Source organism: Drosophila sulfurigaster, chromosome X (assembly GCF_023558435.1).
Source record: "Drosophila sulfurigaster albostrigata strain 15112-1811.04 chromosome X, ASM2355843v2, whole genome shotgun sequence".
NCBI classification, from domain to species: Eukaryota; Metazoa; Arthropoda; class Insecta; order Diptera; family Drosophilidae; genus Drosophila; species Drosophila sulfurigaster.
The window spans coordinates 30693869-30707107 of record NC_084885.1 but is presented as its reverse complement, the minus strand read 5'-3'; the positions used below and the strand labels follow the sequence as shown (position 1 = coordinate 30707107).

The window sequence follows — 13239 nt, the reverse complement described above, 5'->3', positions numbered from 1 at the left end:
CGCGCCAAACTTTTCTGCAGTCCAATATATTGAGACAGGTGCCCAGAGGCGTTGAGGCTCACCTCTCTGTCTCTCTCTCTCTCTCTCTTTGTCTCTCTCTCTCCATCTCAAAGGAATGGGTAAGAGGGGGCGTGGCACTTGGCAACTGTGCGAACACGCTGGCACTTTGATTTTGTATCTGCATTTTATGCCAAATGGCGATATAAAAACCACAAAAAGTGCGAAAGGAAAAAAAAACACTTGGCAACAACGCACACGAAATACCCTGTAAATATAAGGAAAAAGCGTGCTCTTTTCCCAAAATTTTAAACAAACAGAAAATTTCCATTTTTTATAATTTAATTTAAAATTTCTTTCATAACAATTACTGCACAGAAGTTTTTATCTAAATATTAATGTTCTTTAAATTTAATTTTCATTTTTTATTCTTTTTAAGATCGACAAAATCTTAAATGCAAATTTTCAATCTACCTTTCAGTCTAGAATAAAACATTGTTAAATCAAGATCTTAATCTTAAAATAAGATGTTTTTAATCTTGAAATGCAAATTTAGCATAAAAATCCTAATTTAAAATTTAAAATAAGATGTTTTTAATCTTGAAATGCAAATTTAGCATAAAAATCCTAATTTAAGATTGTTTCAACCTAAAATCTTATTTTAAGGTGGTTCGTTTAAAGATTGAAAAAATCTTGATTTAAGATAAAGTGAAACACAAAATCTACCAAAAAAGTCAAACTTTTTTTTTTTAAATGTAATACAAAAATTAAAAAAAAAAAATCAAATTTTTTTTGTTCTTTTATATATAGAGTGAAATACTAAAACTGAAATGAAAATGTTCAAAGCTTCAAATCAAGGACGTTTTTCTGTTTTTTTTTTTAAATCACTTTAACAAGGAAATATTTTAAAAAGTATCTTAACTTACACAAAAATAAATAAAAATTGAAATGTCGAAACATTTACTGTAAATAAATTCCTTTTCAAGTTGAATTTCGAAAAGAAAAATCGAAAAGCTTTCAGCTTTAAAACTATACTTTTATCAATCAATTTCGTCATTGTTCTAATAATCTATATATAATACTATATCATTCAATGCGCTGTGCTTTCTTTGCTTTTTTGTTGCTGTCAAACAAAAGTAATTTGAAGCGATGTTTCGACTGATGACTTTATATATAGTATAGTATATTGCTTGCTTGAAACTTGAACGTATTTGCTTTTTCAATGCTGCGAAAAGTTTGAAAGAATGAAGAAAAGTCTCTGATTCTCTCTTTATGTGTGACTCGGCTTGATTGCGGTAAATTTGTTTTTCTTTTTGTTGTTGTTGTTGTCGCGATGTACGTTGGTTTTTTTTTTGTTGTTCGTTTTCGAAAAGTTCAAAAGCGCAAAAAGCGTAAATTCATAAAGCGTTCGCGGGGCGTGAAAGTATTTTGACATACGCTTGGAAATCATATCCGTTCAGCACACACACACACACACATATACACACCAATACACACACACACACACACATACACAAAGAGAAAGCGCTGTTGTTACCTCTGAGTGAGTTTGGACGCAGCTAACGAGCTTCAACTTTAACAATGAGCGAACATTTCGCAGCTCATTGAATTTGAAGTCATGTGAAAGCAGCGCACACTCACACACACACACACACACACATACAGATTACTCACACAAGCAATCAGTCAGTCAGGCAGTAGAAAGAGAGGGGAAGTTAGAGAGAGAGAGAAAGCAGTCGTGAGAATTGCATCGCAGAACAAAAAAAAAAAAAACAGAACCACGTCGAGTGGCTGTCAAACAAATTTGAAAATCTTCTGGGACATGAACAGCAAATTTCCACTGCCAATAGTTGTTGTAATTCCTTTTCCCCCTTGTTGTTGTGTGTGTTTGTGTTTGTGTTTTTGTTTTTTTATTTATTATTATTGCTCGTTTTAATGTGTTTTCTCTAACATTTTTTTGCTTTGCCAAGACTTCACTGTGCACTTCAGTGCAATCCAAATCTCAGTGCATGCCCAAGTGCAGCTTTTCTCTCTCTCTCTCTCTCTCTCTCTCTCTCTCTCTCTCTCTCTCTCTCTCTCTCTCTCTTTCTCTCTGTTTTCCTTTCCACTTTTATACAGCAACCTCGTCAGCAGAATCTATCTATATAAAAATGTAATTTAACTTGTATAAAATAACAGCACACTACAAAAGTATTTTAACAAGCCAAGCAACGTTTTCTCTCGTTTTCTCTTTTGTGCTTAGCTTCGTAAACGTTTAATGAGCAACATCTATTCTTTAATTAATCACCATTAAGTTAGGTTTAATACACATACAATGTATTCTTTCATAATGCATCATAATCGCTTCACTTCAAATTTCATAGTTGCACTCCTACATAGTCTTCGTAAACGTTTCACTGGCTGCAACACTCTCCAAATTATTAAGCGTCTGGTTTTTCTCCACTTTGATTGCAAGTGTTTTATGAATTCTCCTCATAAGCCAACTAACCAACTTTAGATGCTCTAGCTGCACCTTTGTAGAGCATTCGTAAACGTTTTACTGGCTGCAACACTTGATCGTTGAGTATTCACATTTTTTTTACTTTTTAACTTTAATAGCAAACGTATAAATTTTATTATTTTCTTGTAAAAGCTAACTAACCAGCTTTGGATGCTCCAGTTGCATTCGTAAACGTTTCACTGGCTGCAACACTTGATCGTTGAGTATTCACATTTTTTTTTACTTTTTATTTTGAATTGCCCTTTTTTAACTAGCAAACGTACAAATTTTATTATTTTCTTGTAAAAGCTAACTAGCCAGCTTTGGATGCTCCAGTTGCATTCGTAAACGTTTCACTGGCTGCCAAGCTTTCACATTTTTTGTACTTTGCTTCTACTTTCGTTTTTCAATTCTTCTTTGTCAGAAGCCATCATATAAATCTTCTACTTTTCTTGCATAAGCTAACTAAGTTTAGTTTTTATAGTTGCAGCTTTACACAGTATTCGTGAAGGTTTCACTGGCTGCAAACACTTTTGAAATTGCTTAGCATTCACTTCTTTTGTGCTTTTATTATATTAGCATTGTCAATTTCCCAGTTTCAGAAACAATCGCATTTACCTATCGCTTTGTTAGGGCATTCGTAAACGTTTTACTGGCTGCAACACTTTCCAGATTGCTTAGCATCAATTTCAGTTTTTCGTAATCATATTTATTTATGAATTCGTAAACGTTTCACTGTCTGCAATACTTGAGATATTTTTGTACTCATTTCGCTTTCTGAATGCATTCTTAAATGATTGTTACTTTCTTATATAACTTAATGTAAGCACGCTTCAATGGAAATTTCGCTGTCATTTGTCTACGCAAATGTTTGTTTACATTTCCCTCGCACAAAAGAAGGGAGAAAGAAGCTTCTTCGAGGATGCAGCAATAAGTAAACGTTTTCCACATGCTTTAACTACACATAAATGTAGCTGAAATAACAGTGAAAAATGCTTTTAATTCTCTTGATTGGCTCTCAAATTTAAAGGAAAACAAAGAAACACATAGTGAAGGGAAGGATAGGGGGAGAAAGAGAGTAAGAGAGAGAGGGAGAAAGGGAGAAAGGAGGAAAGACAGAGACAAGGTTCCCATGGCTAGAAATACAAATAGCAAAGACGAGTGAATAGAAAAAGGACACAACAAAAGGGAAAGAAGCAGACGCTGTGATGTGTGTGTGCGTGTGTATGTGTGTGTGTATTCTATGCGTGTGTGTGTGCCTTCTTTGTGTGCGTGTGCTTTTGATGGCCTCAGCTGTAGTTACTCGAAATATAATACGCAATGAGGATGCTGCTCTTGGCTCTTGGTTCTTGGTTCTTGGCCACCGGCTTGCATCGTTATGAATGTCAGGTGCGTTCCTTTCTCCTCCCCTTCCCTCTCTCTCCCCTCTCCACACCCCCTAGACCGTCTCCAATGTCTCTCGCTGCCAACTAATGTGATTAGTATCCATGCACGAAGAGAAGCCTCAAGCAATATGCAATGATTATTATTATCATTATCATTATTATTTTTGCTGCAACACAACTTGGCTTGGATTACCGGAAATGACAGTCGAGGAAATTAATCTTCAATTCGAGTTCATATTGCATTGTAATTCAAATTAATTAGCATTATTTTGACGCATAAAGTTTGCAAATTTAACGCACAACTTTATGCATAACACACTTAATTAGTTTGGGGGAACTTTAATCAGGCTTTTGTTTCCAGTTTCCTACGGGACGCAAAATGAAAGCCACCTCATGCAATTACAACTCGAGTTGCCAAAGTCAATCAGAAGGGGAGACAAAAGCATTTGCATCGTACACTCAGAGAAAATAGTTGAACACTTTTCGTTCTACAAATTTAAAAACTTAAATCAATCAAGAATTTAAGTATAAAGATTCTTTCTCAACTTTATCAAAATGAAAACGACATTTCTTTAATCCAAAATTATGCATTTTAAATTAAGAGTAAGCTGAATTCTGATCACATTACAAATATGTTTAAAAAGCAAATAAATGAAGTTTTTATATGTATAATTTAAGCACTGACATTTTTGAGAATTTTATGAAAGTTCTTCACTGAATAAAAAAGTTCAAAAATCAAAATCGTGATACTAAGAATTTTGATCTTAAAAGTGCGTCCAGAACTTGAAAAACTTAATGTAAGAAAACTAATTTTGATTTAAAGAATATTTAATATAGTAATTAAATAATAATTTAATTTAATATAAGACCCAAGTTCAAAATTAACCTTATTCAAAATGTTCAGCTTCTAATTAATTGTATTTCTCTTCTATTGCAGTTTAACAATTTCAACCACAAGGAGAACAACAACAACAACAACACCAAATTAAATACGCTTATAGAAAACTAAATCTTAAAGTCTAACACCAACATAGAAATCAAAAACCAAAAACCGAAAACTAAGCTAAAACCTAAACTTAAACTAAAAACTAAATTAAATCAAAACCCAAAAACCAAAAAAAAAAAAATAAAAAAAAAGAAAAGCAGTAAATGAAAAAGAAAAATGCTTTTAGTGAAACTTTCAGTAAGAACACGATGTGATCAGCGATAACGGTAAATGTGTAAATATACTATCGGTAATACTATCGATTCGTGTGCGTGCGTGAGTTGACCCAGAAAATGTGTCTGTGTTGCCAAATTGAAGCGCATTCAAGCCAATTAACGAGCCAAACAAATCAACAACAAGGAAAAGAACAAAAACAACAAGAGTCAACAGAGCAATAAACATCGATCGGTATCGATATCGAATCGAATCGATAACTTTAAACTGCAAAACGATAACACCAATTTATCTCTCTGCAAATAAAGCAAAACACAACAAAAAGCAAAACACCAAATTACGAATTACGTATTACATATTACTATATAGTAGGAAATAGCGTCTAGTCTACATAAATATATATGTTATGCTATAGCGAATGCGATAGTTACACCAACACGAACACAAACACCGACACACACACATAAACATAGACATAGACATAGACATAGACATTAACATAGATATATAGCGATAGCGATTGCGATTGCGATTGCAAACATTGTAAATAATGACCAAGAAGTACGAATTCGATTGGATCATTCCGGTTCCGCCGGAATTGACCACGGGCGCCACCTTCGATCGCTGGTTCGAGAACGAAAAGGAAACCAAAGAGAATGACTTTGAGCGCGACGCCCTCTTCAAGGTCGACGAGTATGGATTCTTTCTCTACTGGAAGAGCGAGGGACGGGTAAGTAAACGGCACTCTTATTATCGATTATTAAAACACTTTATTACAAGAACATTAAAATACATTTTTAAAGAATTAAGCTATAATTACAGACCAATTTAAAAAGTTGAAATTTACTAAAAGAAAATAAAAAACACATTTCTAAAAATGAATATGTTAAAAAACAAAAAGGAAAAATAATTACAGACCAATTTAAACAGATTAATTTAAAGACAAACATTTTATAAAAATAAAATATAATACATTTTTTAAAATGAAGATCTTAAAGAACAAAATTAAAAGAAAAAAGAATTACAGACCAATTTAAACAGATTAATTTAAATATAAGCAATTTATTATAATTAAATTTTTTAAAACTGAAGATGTTAAAGACAAAATTAAAAGAAAAAATAATTGCAGACCAATTTAAACAAATTAATTTAAAGACAAACAATATAAAGAACATACTATACGATGTTTAGATGAAAGCAAAATTTAAATAGCAAATATCGCACAGATCAAGTTTGTTTTACACTTTTTCCACGCTCACTTCTGCTTCCGAAAATCAATTAAAATCTAATAACGAGCTACAGATTTTTAGTAAATACAATAATAACTATAATTTTGATGATTCCTGAAAATTTGGTTGTGATCAGACAAAAAATGTAGAAGTTATTTCAAAAATAATAAATATACTTAGCCAATATACCAAATGTAGCCTTTCGTATATTTTTGGTATTTTTGCGGTATATTGCTTTCATTAAAATAGAGTACCGGGTCTCTCACAGTAAGGCACAATCAACTGAAGTTTTTTTTTACTTATTTTAATCTTATTTACTAATTAAGACACTAAATTTGTATAGGAAAAAGTTTTTAAGGATATATTTATTATTTTATTATTTAAATTTCAGAAAATGATTTACAGTTTTAACAAATTATAAATGAATTGACACTTCTTTCTTTTTATTGATTCACATACAGGATGGCGATGTCATCGAACTGTGTCAAGTGAGCGATATTCGAGCAGGAGGCACTCCAAGGGTGAGTACATAACAATTCTATTTAATATATAATTTACCGAGTGCTAAAATAATGGCAAATACTAAGAGATACTACAACTATTTAGTCATTGAAAACATAGTTAAAAATTAATAACAAATCACGTTAAATGAAGAACAATTTAGAAATTATTGGAGATATAATTTTTATGATGTCATGACTTTCCTTGCTATCTATGGTATATCTTTATACTGAATACAGTTTTTAGTATATTTTTTGTAATTTTCGGTATGTTAAATTTCTATATTTGAAGTATTTTTTTTAGTAAAAAAAACAAAAACTACAAAAACTTCAAATATGCGAAAATAACATAATATGTATAGTATGTTCGATTGTTATTTTGGTATAGTATAGTATGATTTAGTTTGAAATATATGGTATATTTTTATACTGAATGCAGCTTTTAGTATGCTTTTGTATTTCTCAGTATGTTATTTTGATATATTTGATGTTGTTTACTAAAAACTATTACAAAAGTACTTTATTTTGACATATTTTAAGTATTTCTTAGTTTCTGTTCTACTAAGAATACTTCAAATATACCAAAATACTGATATTAGTATATTTTTATCTATTGTTGTATGTAATTTTGGAATATTTGAAGTATTTTATAGTTTCTTTCTGTTCGTTTACTAAAAAAATACTTCAAATAACCAGTGAGCAATAACAATGCTGTTAACACATTCGTTTAATTGCATAACCAAAAATAGTTGATTGCATATGTTTTTCTACAAAAGATTGGTGTGAATGTCATTATCGTGCTTTATTTGGGCAACATTACAATACCATTAACAATAAAGAAAACAATGCTGTTAGCAGAATTTATAAGTAGTAAACTGCAAGTGTAAGATTGTTAACGATACTGAAACCTTTTAAGAAATGCAAATGGGGGAGGCGTCTTTAAACTGTAGTGAGAATATAAAAATGCTGCACTTAATGCATTTCCCACTCACTTGAAGGGAAGAACTAAAGAAGCTGCATTACACATCGAAGTCGAAGTCAAAGTCAAATTCAAAGTAAAAATAGAAATAACACCTCGAAGCAGTTGTGTCGCATCTAAACGAACTAGTTCGATCAAGCAAATGAACTAGATCTTTATAATAGCTTCTTTTACTCGTTCATTTGCTTAATTCGTTTTAGTCCCATTTGCGTTTTAATTCATGTTTTATTAAGTAAGGAACGTTAACATAATATTGAGTCTTTGTTTAGAATGAACAATAACAGGACAGCAATGAACTAAATGAACTGGAACTGGTCTGAAACCAGCTAAACGGACTCGACTCATCGAACTCAACCAACTAAATTAACTATAATTAGTTCAGTTCAAGGAACTGTAGCTAAACTCCTAACTTCAGTTCAAATTGATCCAGTAAACGAACTTGAGTTAAAATTGAACTAATGAACTACAAAATAAACTATAGGAGTGATTAGTTCAAATTGAAGTACTAAATGAACTATAGATACTAGTAAATGAACTATAGGAATGAATAGATCGTTCACTTCAAGCTGAACTACTGAACTATAGGAATAGGTTGATCTTTCAATTTAAACAACTGAACTACTGAATGAACTTCAGTTCAAATTTAACTACTGAACTATGAAATGAACTATAGGATTGAACAGTTCGATCAGTTCAAATTGAACTACTAAATGAACTATAGATAAGAGTTTGTTCTGTTACTACTACTAAATGAACTATAAGAACGACTAGTTCATTCAGTTTAAGGTGAACTACTAAATGAACTATTAGAAAGAGTAGTTCGTTTTGAATGAACTATATGAGTGAACAGTTCGATCAGTTGGAAATTGAAGTACTAAATGAACTATAGATAAGTTAAGTTACTAAATGAACTTCAGTTCAAACTGAACTACTATAAAAACGAATAGCTGGTTTAGTTCAAGCTGAACTAGTGAACTACTAAATGAACTATAGGAACAAGTAGATCTATTAATTTGAACAACTGAACTACTAACTGAACTTCAGCTTCAATTAAACTACTGAACTACCAAATGAACTACAGGAGTTTAGAGTTCAATCAGTTCAAATTGAACTACTAAATGAATTATAGATACATGTAGTTTGTTCAGTTACTAAATGAACTTTAGTTCAATTTGAACTTTTAAGAAAGCTATTTGAATGAATAGTTCGTTTTCTTCAAGCTGAACTACTAAATGAACTATAAAAACGACTAGTTCATTTAGTTCAAATGGCACTACTGAACTACTTCACCAAAATGAACTACCAAGCACAACTCTAGTTGCTCTCAATTAACCTACTTGGCTGACATTTTACTATCTTGCCACGCAAGTTAAACACTTGGCTCGATTAAGAGATTGAAAGTTGTGAACAACTTGTGGGTGGGCTGCACTCCCTCTTCTTTTTCTTCTTCTTTATATTCTTCTTCTCCATGTCATGCATAAACTATTTGCCACACCCGCGCAAGGAGCGAAAAGTAGTTTTTTATACCCGCTACCCATAGGGTAGAAGGGTATTATAACTTTGTGCCGGCAGGAAATGTATGTAACAGGTAGAAAAAGGCATCTCCGACCCTATAAAGTATATATATTCTTGATCAGTCGAGACGATCTAGCCATGTCCGTCTGTCTGTCTGTCCGTCGGTCCATATGAAACACTGGATCTCAGAGACTATAAGAGATAGAGCTATAATTTTTTTTCGACAGCATTTGTTATGTTTGCACGCAGATCAAGTTTGTTTAAAAATTTTGCCACGCCCCCCTTCCGCCCCCGAAAATTAACAAAAATCAAATAACAAACGTAGTTTTAAAGTTAGAGCTGCGAATTTTGGTGTATACAATAATAACTATAGTAATTGTGATTCCTGCTGCGATTAGATATAAATTGTCGAAGTTATTAAAGAAATACTTTTGTGTAGGCAAAAACGCCTGCTTACTAAGGGTCTTAGTTGCTTTGGCTGACAATCTGGTATTGCATTTATTCAAAATGGGTAGTGGGTATCTCACAATCGAGCACACTCGACTGTAACTTTCTTACTTGTTTGCTTTTGCCAAAGTTGTTGATCAGCTGTTTTGCGTGGCGCACTTTGGTTCACTGCAAGTCATCAGCGGAACTTGCAATTTGTCCACAGCGGACACTCGACTCGAAACCTCAACCCACTGACGTCCTGTTGTCCTTGCTGTCCTGCCTGTCCTGACTGCCATTTGCAATGTGACAGCAACAGCAGCGACAACAACAACGACGACGACAACGACGACGACAACGTGTCACATTGATGTGCATTAACCCACATCCTGTGCTTGTCACCCGATAGCTCGGATATCGATAGGCGGATGCACTCATTGTGTGCAGTCGACCACAGAGTGGAGTGGGCGCTGTGGAGTGGGCGTGGCTGTAGGCGTGACCAGGTGCTGACACAATTAAAATGTGTGTCACAGCAAGCAGCAAATCTCAATTAGGTGCAAAGTCCCACTCACTCGATGTCCTCTGGCCATAAATACCCCAAGCACAGAGTGAGAGAAAGAGACAGGGAGAGAGGCAACAGTGCTGCCAATGCTTGACAAATATGGGCGCGGAGTGCAGCCCATAAATTGCATTTAGGAGATGCCACAACATCAGCAGCAATGTGCTTTCAACTGTGAGCTAACTGTTGTGTGTCATGATGGGCAGTGGGTGCATGGGCCCATGGGCGTGGTGGGCGTGGCAGCCCCCGTAGCCAATAAATCCAGCGCCATAGACAAATGCGTTCCATGCTCGCAAAACACACGAACCGAAGAGGCAGAGGAGACTGAACTGAAGCGAACTGACGATGCTCGCCTAAACAATTGAGAGTCATAGTGACACATTGACACATTAACTGACAAACACACACACACACACACACGCATACGCATCCACCCACACACACACACAGTTGCAGGCGACACTATTTTATGGCTACACTGCAAACAAAAATGAGGCAAATTGCATCCGCTTTCACTTCTAACAAATTTAGCTTATGAATATGACAGCTTACTGTTTCGATATGTTTCAGTATTTTTTTTTTTGGTATATTATTCATCCTCCTACTTTTGTATAACATAGCAAAGTCAGCTCATGAATTGCCATTTTTCAGTATTTTTTTTTAGAACCCAAGTTAACTCAGAGTTTGACAGCTTGATATTTCGGAGTATTTCAGTATTTTTTTTTGTGTGGTATATTAATCGCAGCCACTTTTTCTCTTTTTTCACTATAGCTAAGGTAGCTCGGTATATTTAAGTTTTTTGGTATATTGTATTTTGGTATATTTCAGTATTTTGTTTAGTATATTAATGACCCACTTTCGTTGCCTATAATCTATGCGAAAATTTGCTCATGAATTTGGCAGCTTCTAATTTCGGAATAATTTTCTATTTTTGTTGGTATATTATTCGTACCTAATGTTACTTCTTTTGTATAGCTTAATTTGAGCTGAATTTGGCTCATCAATTTTACCGGTTTGATATTTTGGTATATTTAAGCTTTTTTTGTCACTTTCTCTTTCCTTTACACTACAGCAAAGTTAACTCGCTAGTTTTCCTAGTTTGATATATATTTTGGTATATTTTTTTACTTATTTTTTAGTATATTAATGGCCTTGTTTCATTGCCTACTTTCTATAGCAAAGTTTGTTCATGAATTTGACAGATTAATATTTTGGTGTATTTCAGTATTTGTTTGGTATATTATTGCCCACTTTCACTCCTTCTTTTGTATAGCCAAATCAGCTCTACTTGGTATTTCGGTATTTTAGTATCATATTTTGGTATATAAATTCCGCACTCCTCTCGCCCTCTTTTCTATTGCTAAGTTAGTTCACAAGTTTTGTCAGCTTGATATCCTTTTTGGTATATTTCAGTATTTTTGTGGTATATTAATTTTTTAGTTATTTATTATTTTAGCTCACGAATTTATTAGCTTGATATATAATTCGATATATTTCAGTATATTTTTGGTATATTAATTTCGCCCACTTTCTCTTTTCTATAGCAAAATTAGTTCTCGAGTTTCACTAGCATGATAAACATTTTGATATATTTCAGTATTTTTTTGGTATATATATATTTAAATACTGCATTGTTGTCCTTTTATACCTCACTTGTCATATTTTAAAGATTGTTTTGTTGTGAATTCTGTCAACGTCAATCAGTTTCTTCAATTTAAACTTGAAACCTTTTGTATTAAATCGAATATTACATGACATCTTTTCAGTATTTAATAAATACCATTTATTTATGTTTGTTTCTCTGAGTGCATGTAAAAATGTAAGTGAAGGCTGCGCTTCGTTGCACTTGCAAATTGAAAAGTGTCAAAGATTTGCAATTCTCGATGCACATTTATGTGTGCACACACGTGTGTGTGTGTAGGAGTGTGTGTGTGTGTGTGTGTGGCAGGAGTGCAAGTGTGTGCCACAAAATGTACCACAAACTGAATGCTGTTCGCTTCAAGTCGATTACAATTTTGTGGCTGCTTAAAGCTGCTGCTTTCCAGCTGGAAACCTGCAAGCCTTTTCTCTATTCTCTTTTCCTTTCATTCCTCTTCTGTTCTTTGCTTTCCATTTCCATCTCAAACAAAAAAGAGAAGAACAAGAAGAAAACACTTTCTGGCCAAGCCGGATTCATGTCAGCTGCCAAATAAATTCAATTAAAATGCAAAATAAATGCCAATGAGAAAATGCGAAAAAAAGGAAAGAGCCTGGAAAAACTGTGAGCCAACGGCATCCGCATGAAATTTGTATAATGGCCACAAGGGAAAATGAAATGAGGAAGCAACACAGAGAACTGAGAAAAATAACCAAACAAAAAGAGGAGCAAAATATTTATATACGATAGGATGCGATATAATGTTCGTTCAACTCCTTTGACGAGTGCTATTGAAAGCATGCAAAACTTTTCAAATTTGACCACAGCAAAAAAAAAAAAAAAAAATAACTAAACAAAACAAAACTATAGAGAAGAGAAAACTGAAAACTGAACAGAGAACAGAAAACAAACTGTGTGAAGACTTTGCGCTAACCAAATAGAATAGAAAATGCAAAAGTTTTCCTTTTCTGTATGTGTGTGTGTGAGAGTGACAGGCACTCACATAAGTATGTGCACACATCCACCTAAATACACATTTATAGAAACCCAAACTATATGCGAATATATACAATTGAGACTCTTGCACATTTGAATCGTTTGCACTTGCATATTAACGAGGGCTGCACTCAAAGTATTGAATAAAGTAAGGATACTAAAAACTTTTCAATGATATTCCAAATTATTTCCGAAGTAAAATTAATTTAGATTAAAGAAGGAAGTTTGTTAAAAGTATGCTTATTTCAGCCACAATTCTAGAAATTTGTTTAAAGAGAATCTACAAATTTTAAGAATTCAACTAAATATTGGATCATTATTAACTTTGAATTTATTGCAAACTATTTTTATTTTTATAAAACAAATTTATATGAATATA

The 13239-nt window shown here is 33.1% G+C and overlaps 1 protein-coding gene across 1 annotated transcript in view; it reads left to right on the top strand.

Annotated features, from left to right (window-relative positions):
* The window catches only part of LOC133849214 (1-phosphatidylinositol 4,5-bisphosphate phosphodiesterase), a 79316-nt gene that overhangs the window by 41923 nt on the left and 24154 nt on the right, over positions 1-13239 (top strand). The window contains 2 exon segments of the mRNA XM_062285128.1: positions 4799-5750; positions 6711-6770. Coding sequence (XP_062141112.1) covers positions 5571-5750; positions 6711-6770 — 240 coding nt within the window. The 5' untranslated portion in view covers positions 4799-5570.